The sequence below is a fragment of the Egretta garzetta genome, unplaced genomic scaffold (genome assembly GCF_000687185.1).
Source record: "Egretta garzetta isolate BGI_Z169 unplaced genomic scaffold, ASM68718v1 scaffold136, whole genome shotgun sequence".
Classification (NCBI taxonomy): domain Eukaryota; kingdom Metazoa; phylum Chordata; class Aves; order Pelecaniformes; family Ardeidae; genus Egretta; species Egretta garzetta.
In genome coordinates, this window is record NW_009260066.1 from 1,071,214 (window position 1) to 1,083,921 (window position 12,708).

The 12,708-nt window shown below is 37.6% G+C and overlaps 1 protein-coding gene across 1 annotated transcript in view; it reads left to right on the forward strand.

Moving 5' to 3' along the window:
- The first annotated feature begins 942 nt into the window (after positions 1-942).
- The window catches only part of LOC104128373 (cAMP-specific 3',5'-cyclic phosphodiesterase 4D), a 24,123-nt gene continuing 12,357 nt past the window's right edge, over positions 943-12,708 (forward strand). Inside the window, exons 1-3 of the mRNA XM_009641139.2 lie at positions 943-1,021; positions 8,145-8,238; positions 11,790-11,962. Coding sequence (XP_009639434.1) covers positions 974-1,021; positions 8,145-8,238; positions 11,790-11,962 — 315 coding nt within the window. The 5' untranslated portion in view covers positions 943-973. The remainder of the gene's footprint in view (positions 1,022-8,144; positions 8,239-11,789; positions 11,963-12,708) is intronic.

A 12,708-nucleotide genomic window follows, 5' to 3' on the forward strand; every position in this document is an offset into this window, starting at 1 on the left:
AAAAGCAGTAGAAGCTGGCAGACTTGGCCCAGTGGTCTAAGTAGATCAGTTTTTAATCTAGATGGTATAAAAGCCAAAAACATTTTCATTGTTATAGTACATCACAATCTGCTCAAGAAACCCGAAATCTCTATTTCTGTTGTTTTTTCTTCACAAAAACCTCAAAATATACTTCCCTTCCATATGAAAAATTAAAACCGCTAGGCAATTCACATGAATATATGCAATACTAATTTTAACTGCTTGGATGGCACCTCCATTGAAAAGAGCTGGTAAATGCTGCTGAAATGAAGCGACCTTAACTCAATTATTTTTGAATGGCATGTGAAAGCTTGCAGGCAGGGATGCCATTATTAAATGGTACTTGCCTTAAAAAAAAAAAAAAAAAAAAAAGAAAAAAAAAAAAGGAGAAGAAAAAAAAAGAAATACCCTATACCCAGGGGAGTCCCTGGCGCTGACCAATGGGAAATTACTGTGCATTGTGTCACCAGCCCCTCGGATATATATCTTTTAGGGTGGCATACTATTGGCTGCTAGTTAGGCTCTATGGGAGGGATTACTGGCACTGTTTGTGGCTTCCCCTTCAGGTCCTTATTTGGTAGCTGTTGATAGAGCAAGTCTTTCAAGCAGCTGAGCATCTTGACATACATTATTCATTAAGTCCTGGTGTTCAGGAAATATGCATATCCCTAGCTCTTCAGATATTTCTTCAGCTCGTACAATATGTCCCTTCAACGTTGCCTCTGAATGCTTGGAGTTTTACAAATGGCATTTATACAATCGGAAGACCACGCGGATGGATTTCATTTCAGTATGCCTCCTGTGCACACACTTGCTGAGAACCTGAAGATCAGCAAAAAGAATTAAGAGGGAAAAGAAGGAATATTTCTTCGTGGAAGTCTTTTGCAGTATCAAATAGCAAAGAACTGATTAGCTTGGATTGGCAGTATAGAAAAAAAAAAAAAAATCAAAAATGCCTGAGGCAAACTATTTACTCTCAGTTTCTTGGGGCTACATAAAGGTAGGATTTTATTTTACCTTTTAAGAACCTTGATTTGCGGTGCATGATTGCATGATCACTGGATAGCATGAGTATTTGTGGCTATGAGTAATAGGAATACAAAGTAAAAAATCAGAAAAACAACCCTTTGTTCAGCAATGAGAATGAACTGCACAGTATACAGTCTTTCTTAGAAACTGTGCTGGGACTTCTAAAATAATGTTGCTTCCCTGGATAATCAGACCAAGTCTAAAGCTAAGGAAACTCAGATGAGTTTTGTGTTCTTCTAAAAAAAAGATTGCTACTAAACTGCATTTCTAGACTTTAAAAGGTTTACAGAAAAAAACAATCTCAAAGCTGAGATACCATGCAATAGGAGAGAGCATGAGTAGAGGCTGAGGATAATGGGTGAATGCATGACTCATACTGGTTTTAATATCTGAAGAAATGTGAAATTATCAACACTGTGTTCCAGCAGCATTTTTGGTAGCCTCTGTGTGTGTGTGACAGCTTACTGATTAAAACACTGGAAATTGTCATTGTCTAATATTGATCTACATTATTATGTAGAGCAGCTTTGAACTAGCTTGAAACTGCAATACTGCTAGAAAATGGAATTAAATAAGCTTTTATCTCTTTTATGGAAAAGTTTTGCACCAAGGAATTAAATCAGTATGCCTGTCAACATACAGAACTGAAATTCACTTAATACAAACCCACGTTTGGGCTTTGTTTTAGCCCTGTGTGTTTGTGCTTAAAAAAATGATGTTGCCTTTATAATTGTTATCAAGTGTGTAAAAAAGGAAAAAGAAACATCATCCTATGCGTGATATACAATGACTGTTCCAAATCATCCTGTCTTAAAGAGAATTTTGATTTCTCCTCAACTAAATAATACAAGGGTTGAATTAAATGACTAAAAATACAAGCATCATATTTACACGTGATTGAATCTTATGCTTGCTTGTATTAATACCTGCTTTTATCATAGGTTATTTTTTTAGATAGAAATGTAAACCCCTCATTAGGTCATTGTGTCCGATTAGGTCATTGTGACCATTCTCTGCTAATGCAGAATCATTACAGTATATTCTCAAGGATTTTGATCAGTCATCTGTGAAGAAATTGGATCCCATTATGCTAGCTAGGTGGATTCCTTTCTCGTTTCCCAAAAAATGAGATGAAATTACTTTCCATTCAGCTAAAAGTGAGGTATTTATTGTAATTTACTTGGAATTATTTCCTGCATTTCCAGGCAGCTGCTGGCACGTTCCTACTTGCTAAATTAGAAAAATTCAATGCAATCTTAAAAAAAAAAAAAATATTCACTCTTACTGTTTAGCCTTTAGAATTGATAGGTTTTGCCAATTGAAGTTCAGCAGAGAGCATGGTAGCTGTAGTTGATTACACATGGAAAAAAAATGTTCTTTATATAGACAGTGCCCTATACTGTCTATAGACAATGATTTTAGTTAAGAAGCTAAATAGTACTTGAACACAATTTTAGTACAGTGCTTTTTGAGTTTGCAGTATACACATTACAGGAAAAATGTCGACAGAGGCAAAGACAGTCTGATTTTTATGACATTCAAAACAATGATTTAGGGTATTCATTAAATTCTAAGGAAGAATGAAACGTTCATCTCACAGATCATTCTATATTTTTACATCCCTTACTATACATACATTTCTGTAATTTCTGTATGCTTCAGGCTGTACCTCATTATCTTCTGTTAATTATATTTTGGAGAATGGTTGTCATGTGGAGTATTTACCCTTGGCTTTCACTGGGTATCTTGCCTTGAAACAATGAACACCACTATCACAACGCCAGGCTTAGAGATATGTACCTCACTATAGCTTATGTATAAAAACCGGTGGCTGACCTTGGTATTAAACACATGGGCTTCCAACCCAAATCTTTAGTTATCAAGAATTCTGTTTATGTATTAAGTATGCTGCTAAAATCAAAGTTAGTTTTGCATTGATAAGCAATATAAACAGAAGCCTTACATTAATTTGTAAGGCTGGCCTATTTTAAGTTCCTTGCCTGGTTTCTGTAGAATACAAGGCTTTTCAAATCCAGTAAAGTAATACAGTTTATTCTTTCTTGAGTTACAAACATCTTTTTAAAATAACATTGGTAGAAATACCAGAAACAAAATAGTTATGTAAGTTTAATGTTCCAAGTATTGAATGCATGTTCTGTGGATGTGTTCTATTCATGTAAGCTTTTAGAAATGTTACCTAGGGAAGAGGCAGCAGAAAGGTTGAAACTGGGATCTGTTGCCATGTGGGCTTAGGAGCCAGTGCAATGAAAGGCTCCAGGTGCTCTTGAGCATTTTGGTTCCAGCCTCCACCGCGCTTGGAGTTTGATTAACGTTCAAGCTGAAGGACGGGCAGGATGGGGCCTTTCGGTCCGTCGACCTTCTGGCCCTAGCTTCACCTTCTGTGCTGGTGCCAGAGGTTGTGGTGGAGACAGCCTCTTTACAGTCCTTGGGATGCAGCAGATCACCCACTCAGGAACAGAAAGCCTGGGTGGAAGAGACCCTACCAGGACAGACCATCTACACCAGGGTGTGGTTCTGCATGCTTCCTCTCCCAACACAAGTAACTGCAGGCTGCATATTCACTTAAGCTTTTTGTTATTGAGTTTACTCAATAATTTTAGGCAAAAATTGTAAAACATTCTAAAGTATAATCAATAAACCCCATACATATTAAACATGCAGCCCAAACTCGTTCGTGCCATTAATTGACTCTAGTTGGGTCTTCCCCACGCCTTTGGAGTTCAGAGTGGAGTTCAGCTTGAAGTTCTAGTATAGATGCAAAGTCTTCCCAAAATTGTATCAGTGCTGTGGTTGCCATCTGGGAGCATGTTTACTGCAGAAGTTTGTCTAAAGTTCTCTGTGAACCTTTGCTGACATCAGAAAAGTATTCTGTTTTTTCCCTGAAAAACACGTTTCTCCTAGTTTGACAGCAGTAATATATATGCAGAGATGTGCACACATTGGGCTTCAGCCCGGAAGGACCTAAACTACCTAGCTCAATTCCTCATTTGTTACCAGTTCTTTGGGGGTGACGACTGTTGAAGAAACTGTTCTTGTCTCATAAACGTATGCACATTTATTGTCATGTATTAGAGTTCTCCTTCTATCAGATTTCCATGGTTTTTAAAAGGAGGTAAAAGTGCACATGTACTTTTGTCACTTTGGGAGATTTTTACTGTTATTTGAATATTGTGTCTGTGTTTGTGTTGTGGGTTCCCTTCCCCCCTCCCGCCATGCTGTGAGTAAAATAAAAACATTAAAATCAATAGAAACAAATGAAATTAAAAAATTTTGCTTAAAGAAACATTTTTAGGATTTTTTTCAGAAAATAACTTCACTGCTTTGTTGCTGTGACATCATTATTCAGCAGTGAAGAACTGTATAATTGGCTTAATGGACATTTTATACCCTGTCCATTTCCAGAGGGAATTTCCTAGATTACAGTCAAAGCCTGTGATATGCCAAAGGGATATATATGTGCAATTTTTCCAGTCTAACAATGCCTAGTCTTAACATGGGAACCATGTTAAGGTTCTCCCTCTAAACATGGGAGAATCATTCTGAAGAAGAATACTATATCTGCATAGATCTGCCAAAATCCTCTTGCTTCCTCCCCAACCTGAGCTGACAGTATCGTAATTAAAGTGTACAGTGTTAATTATTATTAATAACAAGAGTTTTGACGTGTTACCATTTATTTTCTTCAGCTATGAAAGTATATGGCATTCAGATTTTTAAAATAATGAGAGTATGGACAGTCTAGCCAGGTGACAAGCACTTAAGAGTCGTCTGCTGGATGATTGGAACAGTGTTAACTCACAGATGTAACAGAAAATTCTCTGATTTGCAGTAAGAACTTGTGTGAGCCCTGTGAGAGTTAGGCAGAGTTTCATTATAAAGTAATGGTGCGAGGATTTATAAATATGTGTGAAGTTGATGCTCTTTGAAGCAGCAACTATGTATGGGTGCACTTGGGCCCAAATGAAGTGTTTGAGAAATAGGTAAAATCAGGGAAAAGTAGGGGCTTGGGGGTAGTTTTGGGGTTTGGTTTGGTGTTTTTTGGGGGGAAGAGTTTTTTCCACAAAGGACAAATCATTAAACATCAGAGGTTTAAGTAACATACAGATATACTGAAACAGGGTATAGTCAACAAAAAATGTCTGAACATCTTGATAACTATTCATCTCTCTCAGGGTTTTTTTATGTTCTCAAAGAGCATTATTGTTTTGCATCCGAAACTGCTGTCGGCATATGGTCTTAAACTTCATCTGCTTCAATGTGGATGACGATTGTAAGACTTTGTCATGTAATTAGAAAATCAAAACAGTTCTCTAAACTGCTTAGCCCAGATGTTTTCAATATAAATGTCAATTAAAGTCTTGTTGCTGTGGTGTCAGCAACATGTGAAAGAGTATAAGAAAACCAGGCTGCTACAGTTCTTCAAAGCCAAAGGCTTCTCCCATTGAATTCACTGTTGTCTTGGAGGGCCTTGCAGAAGTTGGGGGACTTGTTTTGCTGTACACCTGTGTTCAGTGGCAACAGACTGTTCTGCAGGTTCCATGCTGATGGTTGAGCTTTTATGTTCTAGTGACTTATGGGGTGATGAGACATGGGAAGACAATGCTTTGCATTGGACTAGTGGGGAACATAACTTTAGAAAAGACTCTCATCCACCTACCATTTGTTGTGGACATCCATACAATAAATATTTAGTTGGAAAATCTTAAAGAACATACACCATCATACACAAGATGATTCCCAGTATGCAGTAACAAACCTTCTCCTTGCCTGCTCTCTGCAATTAAATTTATGATTTGGACTAAAAAAAAGAGTTTTTCCTATTTGTTGTCTCAGGTAGCTGCAGAAAAAGTGTAGTGCAAACACCAATTCATTCTTCTTTCAAAGCTGGGAAATTTTTAAGGAGAGCTCCTGCAGAGTATGTACCAGCGGTGGCTAAATGGTCTTTTTCTAAAGTGCAGAATGTGACCCAGTAGTGTTGCTCTGCAGCAAAGACAGCATCACAATTTGGGCATAATCTAAAAGAGTTTACTAGGAAACAACCAGACAGATGAGGACCTATTTAGGTGGGAGCCAGTAAACTAGCTGGATTAAATTAAGGAAGAGAGAATGTTGGACTGGTAATGGATATGCTGATGACAAGCCTGGAAATTAATGTGATTTTGGCAACTTCTGACATTTTATTAAGATTCCTGTACACGGTATTTATTTTAAAGCTGTAGTTTCTGGATACCATCTGGAGACAAGCCATTCTGTGACGTCTTCAGGTTTTGCCTGAAATAATTCAGTTTCTCACCTTCATGGGTACAGAAGAAAAGCATGCAAGCATGACTTAAAAGTGTGTGTGTGTGCGTGCGTGCGTGTGTGTGTGCGCACGCTTTAAAAAATACTCTTGGGATTTTTGGACCAGTCACTTTACTGCTCGGTGAACTTCTTTTTTTAACATTTGACATTGGTGACAAACATCACACCTCACTATAGAGATTGATACTGGGTTAAAGCAGAATGTATAGACCTGTAGTTCATAGTATGTGTAACTGTATTTGCAATATGGTTTTAATTGTCAGAAATGTGTTGAGCACTTGCTAGCACATGGCTACGTCTGAGATCAAAGCTGAGCCTTTGGCTTGTGACTAAAGTAGGATTCAGTCTTTGTAGCAGGAACTTCCTGAGCTCGTGACGTGTCAAAATGGCAAGAAAAGGCAGTGGCTAATAGTTAGTGTTATATTAAAGGTAATTTTTATTTGGCACACTGTGAGCAGTATAGTAAGTCACCTGTGAAGAAAATAACACCTTTCACTATACAAGGCCTCTTTGAAGAAAGGGCTTTGATGATTCCAGTGGGATGGAAAGGAGGTGGTTAATGTTTAGTCTAGTGCTTTGTCTCATATAGAATAATGAATTACCATTTTTCAACATAGAGCAATGTTTACAGGGACGTATGCTAAGGGCAGCTGTTGCTTGATGTAATAAGGGTGAACAAGGTGAAAGGTGATTCTGAAAATGGCAAAAGTAGTTTGGCTTTGTGAAGAGAAAAGATGTCTAAGAAATCTAACAACAAAATGAAAGGATGGCACAATGGGAGGCAAAATTCAGTAGTGACGGATCCTAATTTACATGTGTAAGAGTTGTTTCAATTGCTAATAAATATTGCTGACTTCTATTTGTTGATAATATCAGGGCAGAGCTATAGTCAATGAAAATGCATGTAAGATAGCTAGAGGTGTATTATGCAATTACCCTGTCCAACACAATGCAACAGGATACCATTTAACCCTGGAGTCTAGAAGGAACCAAGAAAGGCTCAATGATGAGTACCTAATCAATTACACATTTTGTATAATGTTAATACCCACTTCTATCCTGTAGAGTGCCTAGAGTGAATTGCTAACCTAGAGGGAAAAGGAAGGTGTTTCCACAGATGGGTATTTTCTGTTCCGGTGTTTGATAAAGATACTAAACGTTTTTCTGCGTCAAGTCATGGGCCTGATTCAGTATAGTAATTTTAAGCCAAAGAGAACAAAACCTACCTCTGTTCATATTGGTGTGTAGGAAATCAGTAAGATATTTTGACTGTTAAACCAGTGGTGTCAAATATATTTGAGTACGTTAACAATGAGAGGTAAGATAAACTTGAAGTCCTACAAAATGAATTGCAAAAAATGCACAAATATATTAATTTACAAATATAAGAAAACCCTAGTAGAGAAGGGCTCCTGTATAAATATATTTGTATTTTCTCTCCAAATAAAATAAAAAAATTGAAAAGACAGTAATACTAATTATTTGTGTGTATACGTATGTCTTACAGTTTTCAGTTACTAGCAGGACCCTGTGCCTTAGTAATTCTATCACTGTGGAGTATTTTAGGAGGTTAAGAATTATGTTGTCCAACCCACAAATAAGTTACTAGGGTAGAGCAATGGTACATGTAATTTTTGCTTTCATAGTTATCTTAGTTTAGTATATATTCTTAATGTCGTGTCCTTTCCCCAATTATAAATTGACTGCATTTTCACATCCTAACTAAAATTCATCTGATCACTAACTTCATGCTTTTTTGTTTTGTTTTCCAGTTTAAAAGAATGCTCAACCGGGAGCTAACCCACCTATCTGAAATGAGCAGGTCAGGCAATCAGGTCTCGGAATATATATCAAACACATTCTTAGGTAAGACTATTATGGGAGTTAACTTTCTTGCCTATTGGGGTTTTTTTCTCTCTCTGTGCTGTGATAGAGCTTAAAAACAAGTAGTTTTCCATACTAATGTCTGTTTTCAGAAGCTGTACATTTAGTATCTCATTGTTCAGCATTTGAGCAGAGAGATCACGTTAGATCCATTTCCTCACAGCTCATTTAGTCGGTGTATGTGGTTTCCCTATATATGTAATTACAGGTAAATATTCATATACATATTTTCATGTAACATTACAGCTACCATATTGCTACTATAATAAGAAATTAATATTTAATGAATTAATCTTATATTAAGAAGAATTCTTCCACTCTGTTTCCCTTATGAAAGCTACTGCAAAGAGGTTTCAGTGTGCTGGAAGTAACCTCATAAAATCTCATACCACACAGTTCTGGTGGTTTGGTTTTCCCTGCCTGCACCTGAGCAGATGGATAAGTATGATTAAGTCAACACCTGAACAGACTGCTGCCAGGAGCATTTGTGCAAGCTCAGGAGCTTGCATGGTGGGATGCAAGCATTAAAAAAAGTCTGACACAATATTACAAAGGGTATGGTTCCTTCTCTGTGGCTTTGTAGAACTGTTTAGGTTTTTGCTAAAACTGGTGAAAATGAATAAAACTTGGCTCCATACTGTTGATTTTGAAGATAAAGATGATATACCAATCTCAAACATGTTTTGAAACACCATTGGTTGTGCGTATAAGGGGGGGGCACAGCTGAAAATGTCTAAATTAGAATAACAAGTCCTTTAAAAAGTGCCAGTCACACATACTAAGCTACATCTTGTTGTATTTGTGTGAGATACTGTAGCTAGTACTTTTTGTGGTTTTTTTGAAAGAAGTGGGGTTTTTTAAGTACGTTTTATCCTGCATGTCACTGTATCATGAACGGATTGCTTAGGTGTCTGCTCAGTTTGCCCATGATTGCAGTAGCATGCCTGAGCGCTGCAGCACAGCAGGGTTTCAGACAATAAAAAGGTATGAGTCTTTTGTCATGGATGAAGCAGTATTATTGCGCAGCTTCAGGAACTCTGAACTGGAAGTCCCAGTGTACAGTTGTCTGAGAAGATGACCTGCTTAGGCTGAAAGACTGATACCAGTTTCTGCTTGCTTTTACCTGAAAACTTCAGGCTTGTTTTGACAGGGTAAGGAAATGCATCTGTCAGCCTTCCACATGAGACCTCAGTCTTGAGCAGAAGGAGGGCTGGAAAGGCAATCGCTTCTAAGTTACTGAGCCATGGATATTGTTTTGTGGCTGCATGGAAAGCTAGGATACTTAAAATTGCAGGTACAAGAGGAGTACAATGGAGCAAACATCTCAGCTACATAATTATTACTTAAATATTTTCAAAATAGGCAGTCTTAAGTATGTAGGTTCTGAGCAACAATGTGAAGAGGGAAAATAGTCTCTTTATAGAAAATCTTAATCTAGTTAGTTAACTTTTTTTAATACATAGTTATCTCCTGAATATCTGCAGACTTTCTCACATTTGAAAGTTAGGAAGATGTCATGAGAAAGCAGGTTTTTCTGCTCTTCTTATTCTTCAAAAAAAAAAGACTGTTTTCCCAAGTAGGGCTATATGACATTCATTAAGTTACTCGTAATGACAACAAATATATTCCTGGTGTAAGAATTAAGGCTTCTGCATCAAGTAATTATGTAATAATATTATATATAATACATGGATGTAATAATAATATGCAAGGTTTTTATTTTCCAGTGTCATTAACCTGGTTTTCTAGGAACAAAAATGTAAGAAGTGGCCAATGAGCATAGCACAAGGGTCAAAATGGCAAGCTGTCTTTTCTGGATGTCTGTATGGGTGCAGGATCCTTTGCCCTGTGTGCTTATAGTTACAAAAGCAGAGGCAGTCCCGAGGAATTCCTCAGGAGACCTGAAATCCTTCAGACAGACACTTCCTTTCACTTGAGTTAGTCTGACAGCTCGGCTTAACGAACCTCCCTTTGATGGGTCTAAACTTTGTGCGTATGACCAAAACCATAAACATCAAAGGATGAACATGAATTACTGCTCCTCATCGGCTGTCAGTTTGCACCAGTCAAGAGCTGCAGCGCTCCTCCTCCCCCTTTTCTTGATTGTCCGTATGAGGAGAATGGTGAAGTGTGGTGGGGGCAATCAGGGAACTTGGTGCCGCAGGCTAAAGCTCAGTGACATTTCCACAGTCTCTTCTTTGCTGTGATTTGTTTGGAATTTGAGGTGTCCAGTAAAATGCAGCTGCTAAAGGGTAATTCAAAAGCAGAAACAGAATAAAGATAAAAAGTGAACAAGCAAACACAATAACAATCTGGGAATTAGAAATGGACTTGCTGCCCGTGTCTGGTTCCAGTGTCTGTACTGAAAATGGCCATTGCAGGAAGGGAAAAATAGGCATACATTTTAAAGAGCTGAAATGTTCTTATTATTTATTTATTGTGTTCTAAGGTGTTTTTTAAATGGTAGCTTTTGTTAAGCTCCAACGTTAGAAACGTCTGTTCTGGATTTTCATGGGTTTGCTGGAATACTCCTTGAGGAATAGAAAAGGTGCAGGTACATTTCAGCAAAAAAGAGATAATTTGTAGGGAGTCATTAAAACTCTATGTTGAAATACAGTATGAATAAAAAGAACAAAAATTAATTCTAATTCCTAGCAATTGTAGCAGGAGACTCGTTTGTTGCCACAGCTTAGGTTTCTTTGGGGACCACAGATGTCTTCAGTGATTCCACACCCCCATACTGTTTTTGCAGCCATCAGCTGGCAACGGCCTAAATATACTTTTACTCTCAGTTTAATCCTTGTCTAAAGTTTTGCTGGCACATGCATTGATGAGATATATGAAGTGATGCCACTGATACTGCTATGGAGGTGAAAGCCTGCAGCAAAATGTTGGGGTTTAGCAAAACAGTCGTTTTGGCTTATTAATCTGGCTTGGAGGTGCAGAGGTCCACTGCATTGCTGATGTGAACTGCCTCCACACCCAAAGCACTTGTAGATGTGGCTGGCAAAAGGATTTCTGAGTTGTACAGAGTCTTAACACAAACAGGACCTTAAGTCTTGGGTGCTTCAAGTCCTGAAAATCTTCTGTAAAGGTTTACATGAGATACTGTTTTGATTGTTTTTGAAATACAATTTCAGGGAGTGTTATTCCTGGAAAAGAAAAAATGTTAAATTTTCTTGCAAACAGAAAGTTTAGATTTCTGTTCAGTTGTAATAACATTTTTATAATGAAAGGACCGACCCTCTCTACAGTGCCAGGGGTGCAGGAGAAGTGGAAATCAGAGAGTTGCAAGTCACATTTGAAGCCAGTTCAGGGATAATGAGGCAATTTGTGAAATAGAGATCTGCTTATACTGAGGTATAGGTCTATGATTATCATATGAAGTATCTGTTGTGAAATCTCCAAACATAAAAATAAAAGAAGTTTTGTTAAGAATTACAGTATCCCTAAGATTCAGCTCAACAGTGGAATGGACAAAAATATTTGTAATTCTTTTAAAAATTATTCTCTTTTTTCTCATTCTTCTGAAGACAAACAACATGAAGTTGAAATCCCTTCTCCGACACAGAAAGAGAAAGAGAAAAAGAAGAGGCCAATGTCCCAGATCAGTGGGGTCAAAAAACTGATGCACAGCTCCAGCCTAACTAATTCCAGTATTCCCAGATTTGGAGTTAAAACAGACCAAGAAGATGTTCTTGCCAAGGTAGACAATATATAAATCATTGACTTTAAAGAACTGAATTAAAGTAAGAGGGTGGACTTGTCAGCATTATTCCACCCTCTGTTTATATCCATTGATTTCAAGCTGTAGCAACAAAGGCTGGTCTCACTTGAAATAGCGTAAATTTGGCGAAGTGAAAGAATAACAACTAAAATCAGAATTAGGCCATAAAGGTTAATTTCCGTGTGAACAGGATTTCTTCTGGAGATGGAATGTAAATCAGCGTTTGTGTATGCAATAAAGCTGCTAATTCGTAAATAGTATCTGAGGAATGAAGAGTAAACATACCATATACTGTCACAGGAATGAAAATACATAGCAGCCCTATGTTTTTTGAAAATGCACGACTGGTATATAGCATTAGAGCTATCCAGGTCCTGTCTTTAGCTGTATCATTTTACGTACATCATTTGTGGTTTTGTTCTTAGTGACATTTCCTGTGATTTTTGCACCAGCAGCTAACTAGTTGGCAATAATCTAAAACTGGCATAAAGAGATTATTCATTTAATTTCAGAGTTTTGCATTTTGAAATATGCTTATCCTTATGTTTTCAGGAATCTCCCCCTTTATTTGAAGAGTGTTTCTGAGAACCAGGGAGAGAGCAGCAGAACCACAGCATCTCTGGAGGTTTCCTCCTTGCTGAACTCCCCTGCCAGTGGGCAGTGAGATAGCAAAGTGTGTCAGTTCAGCTCATTCAAGATACCATAGCATTTTTCGCTCTGGAGCA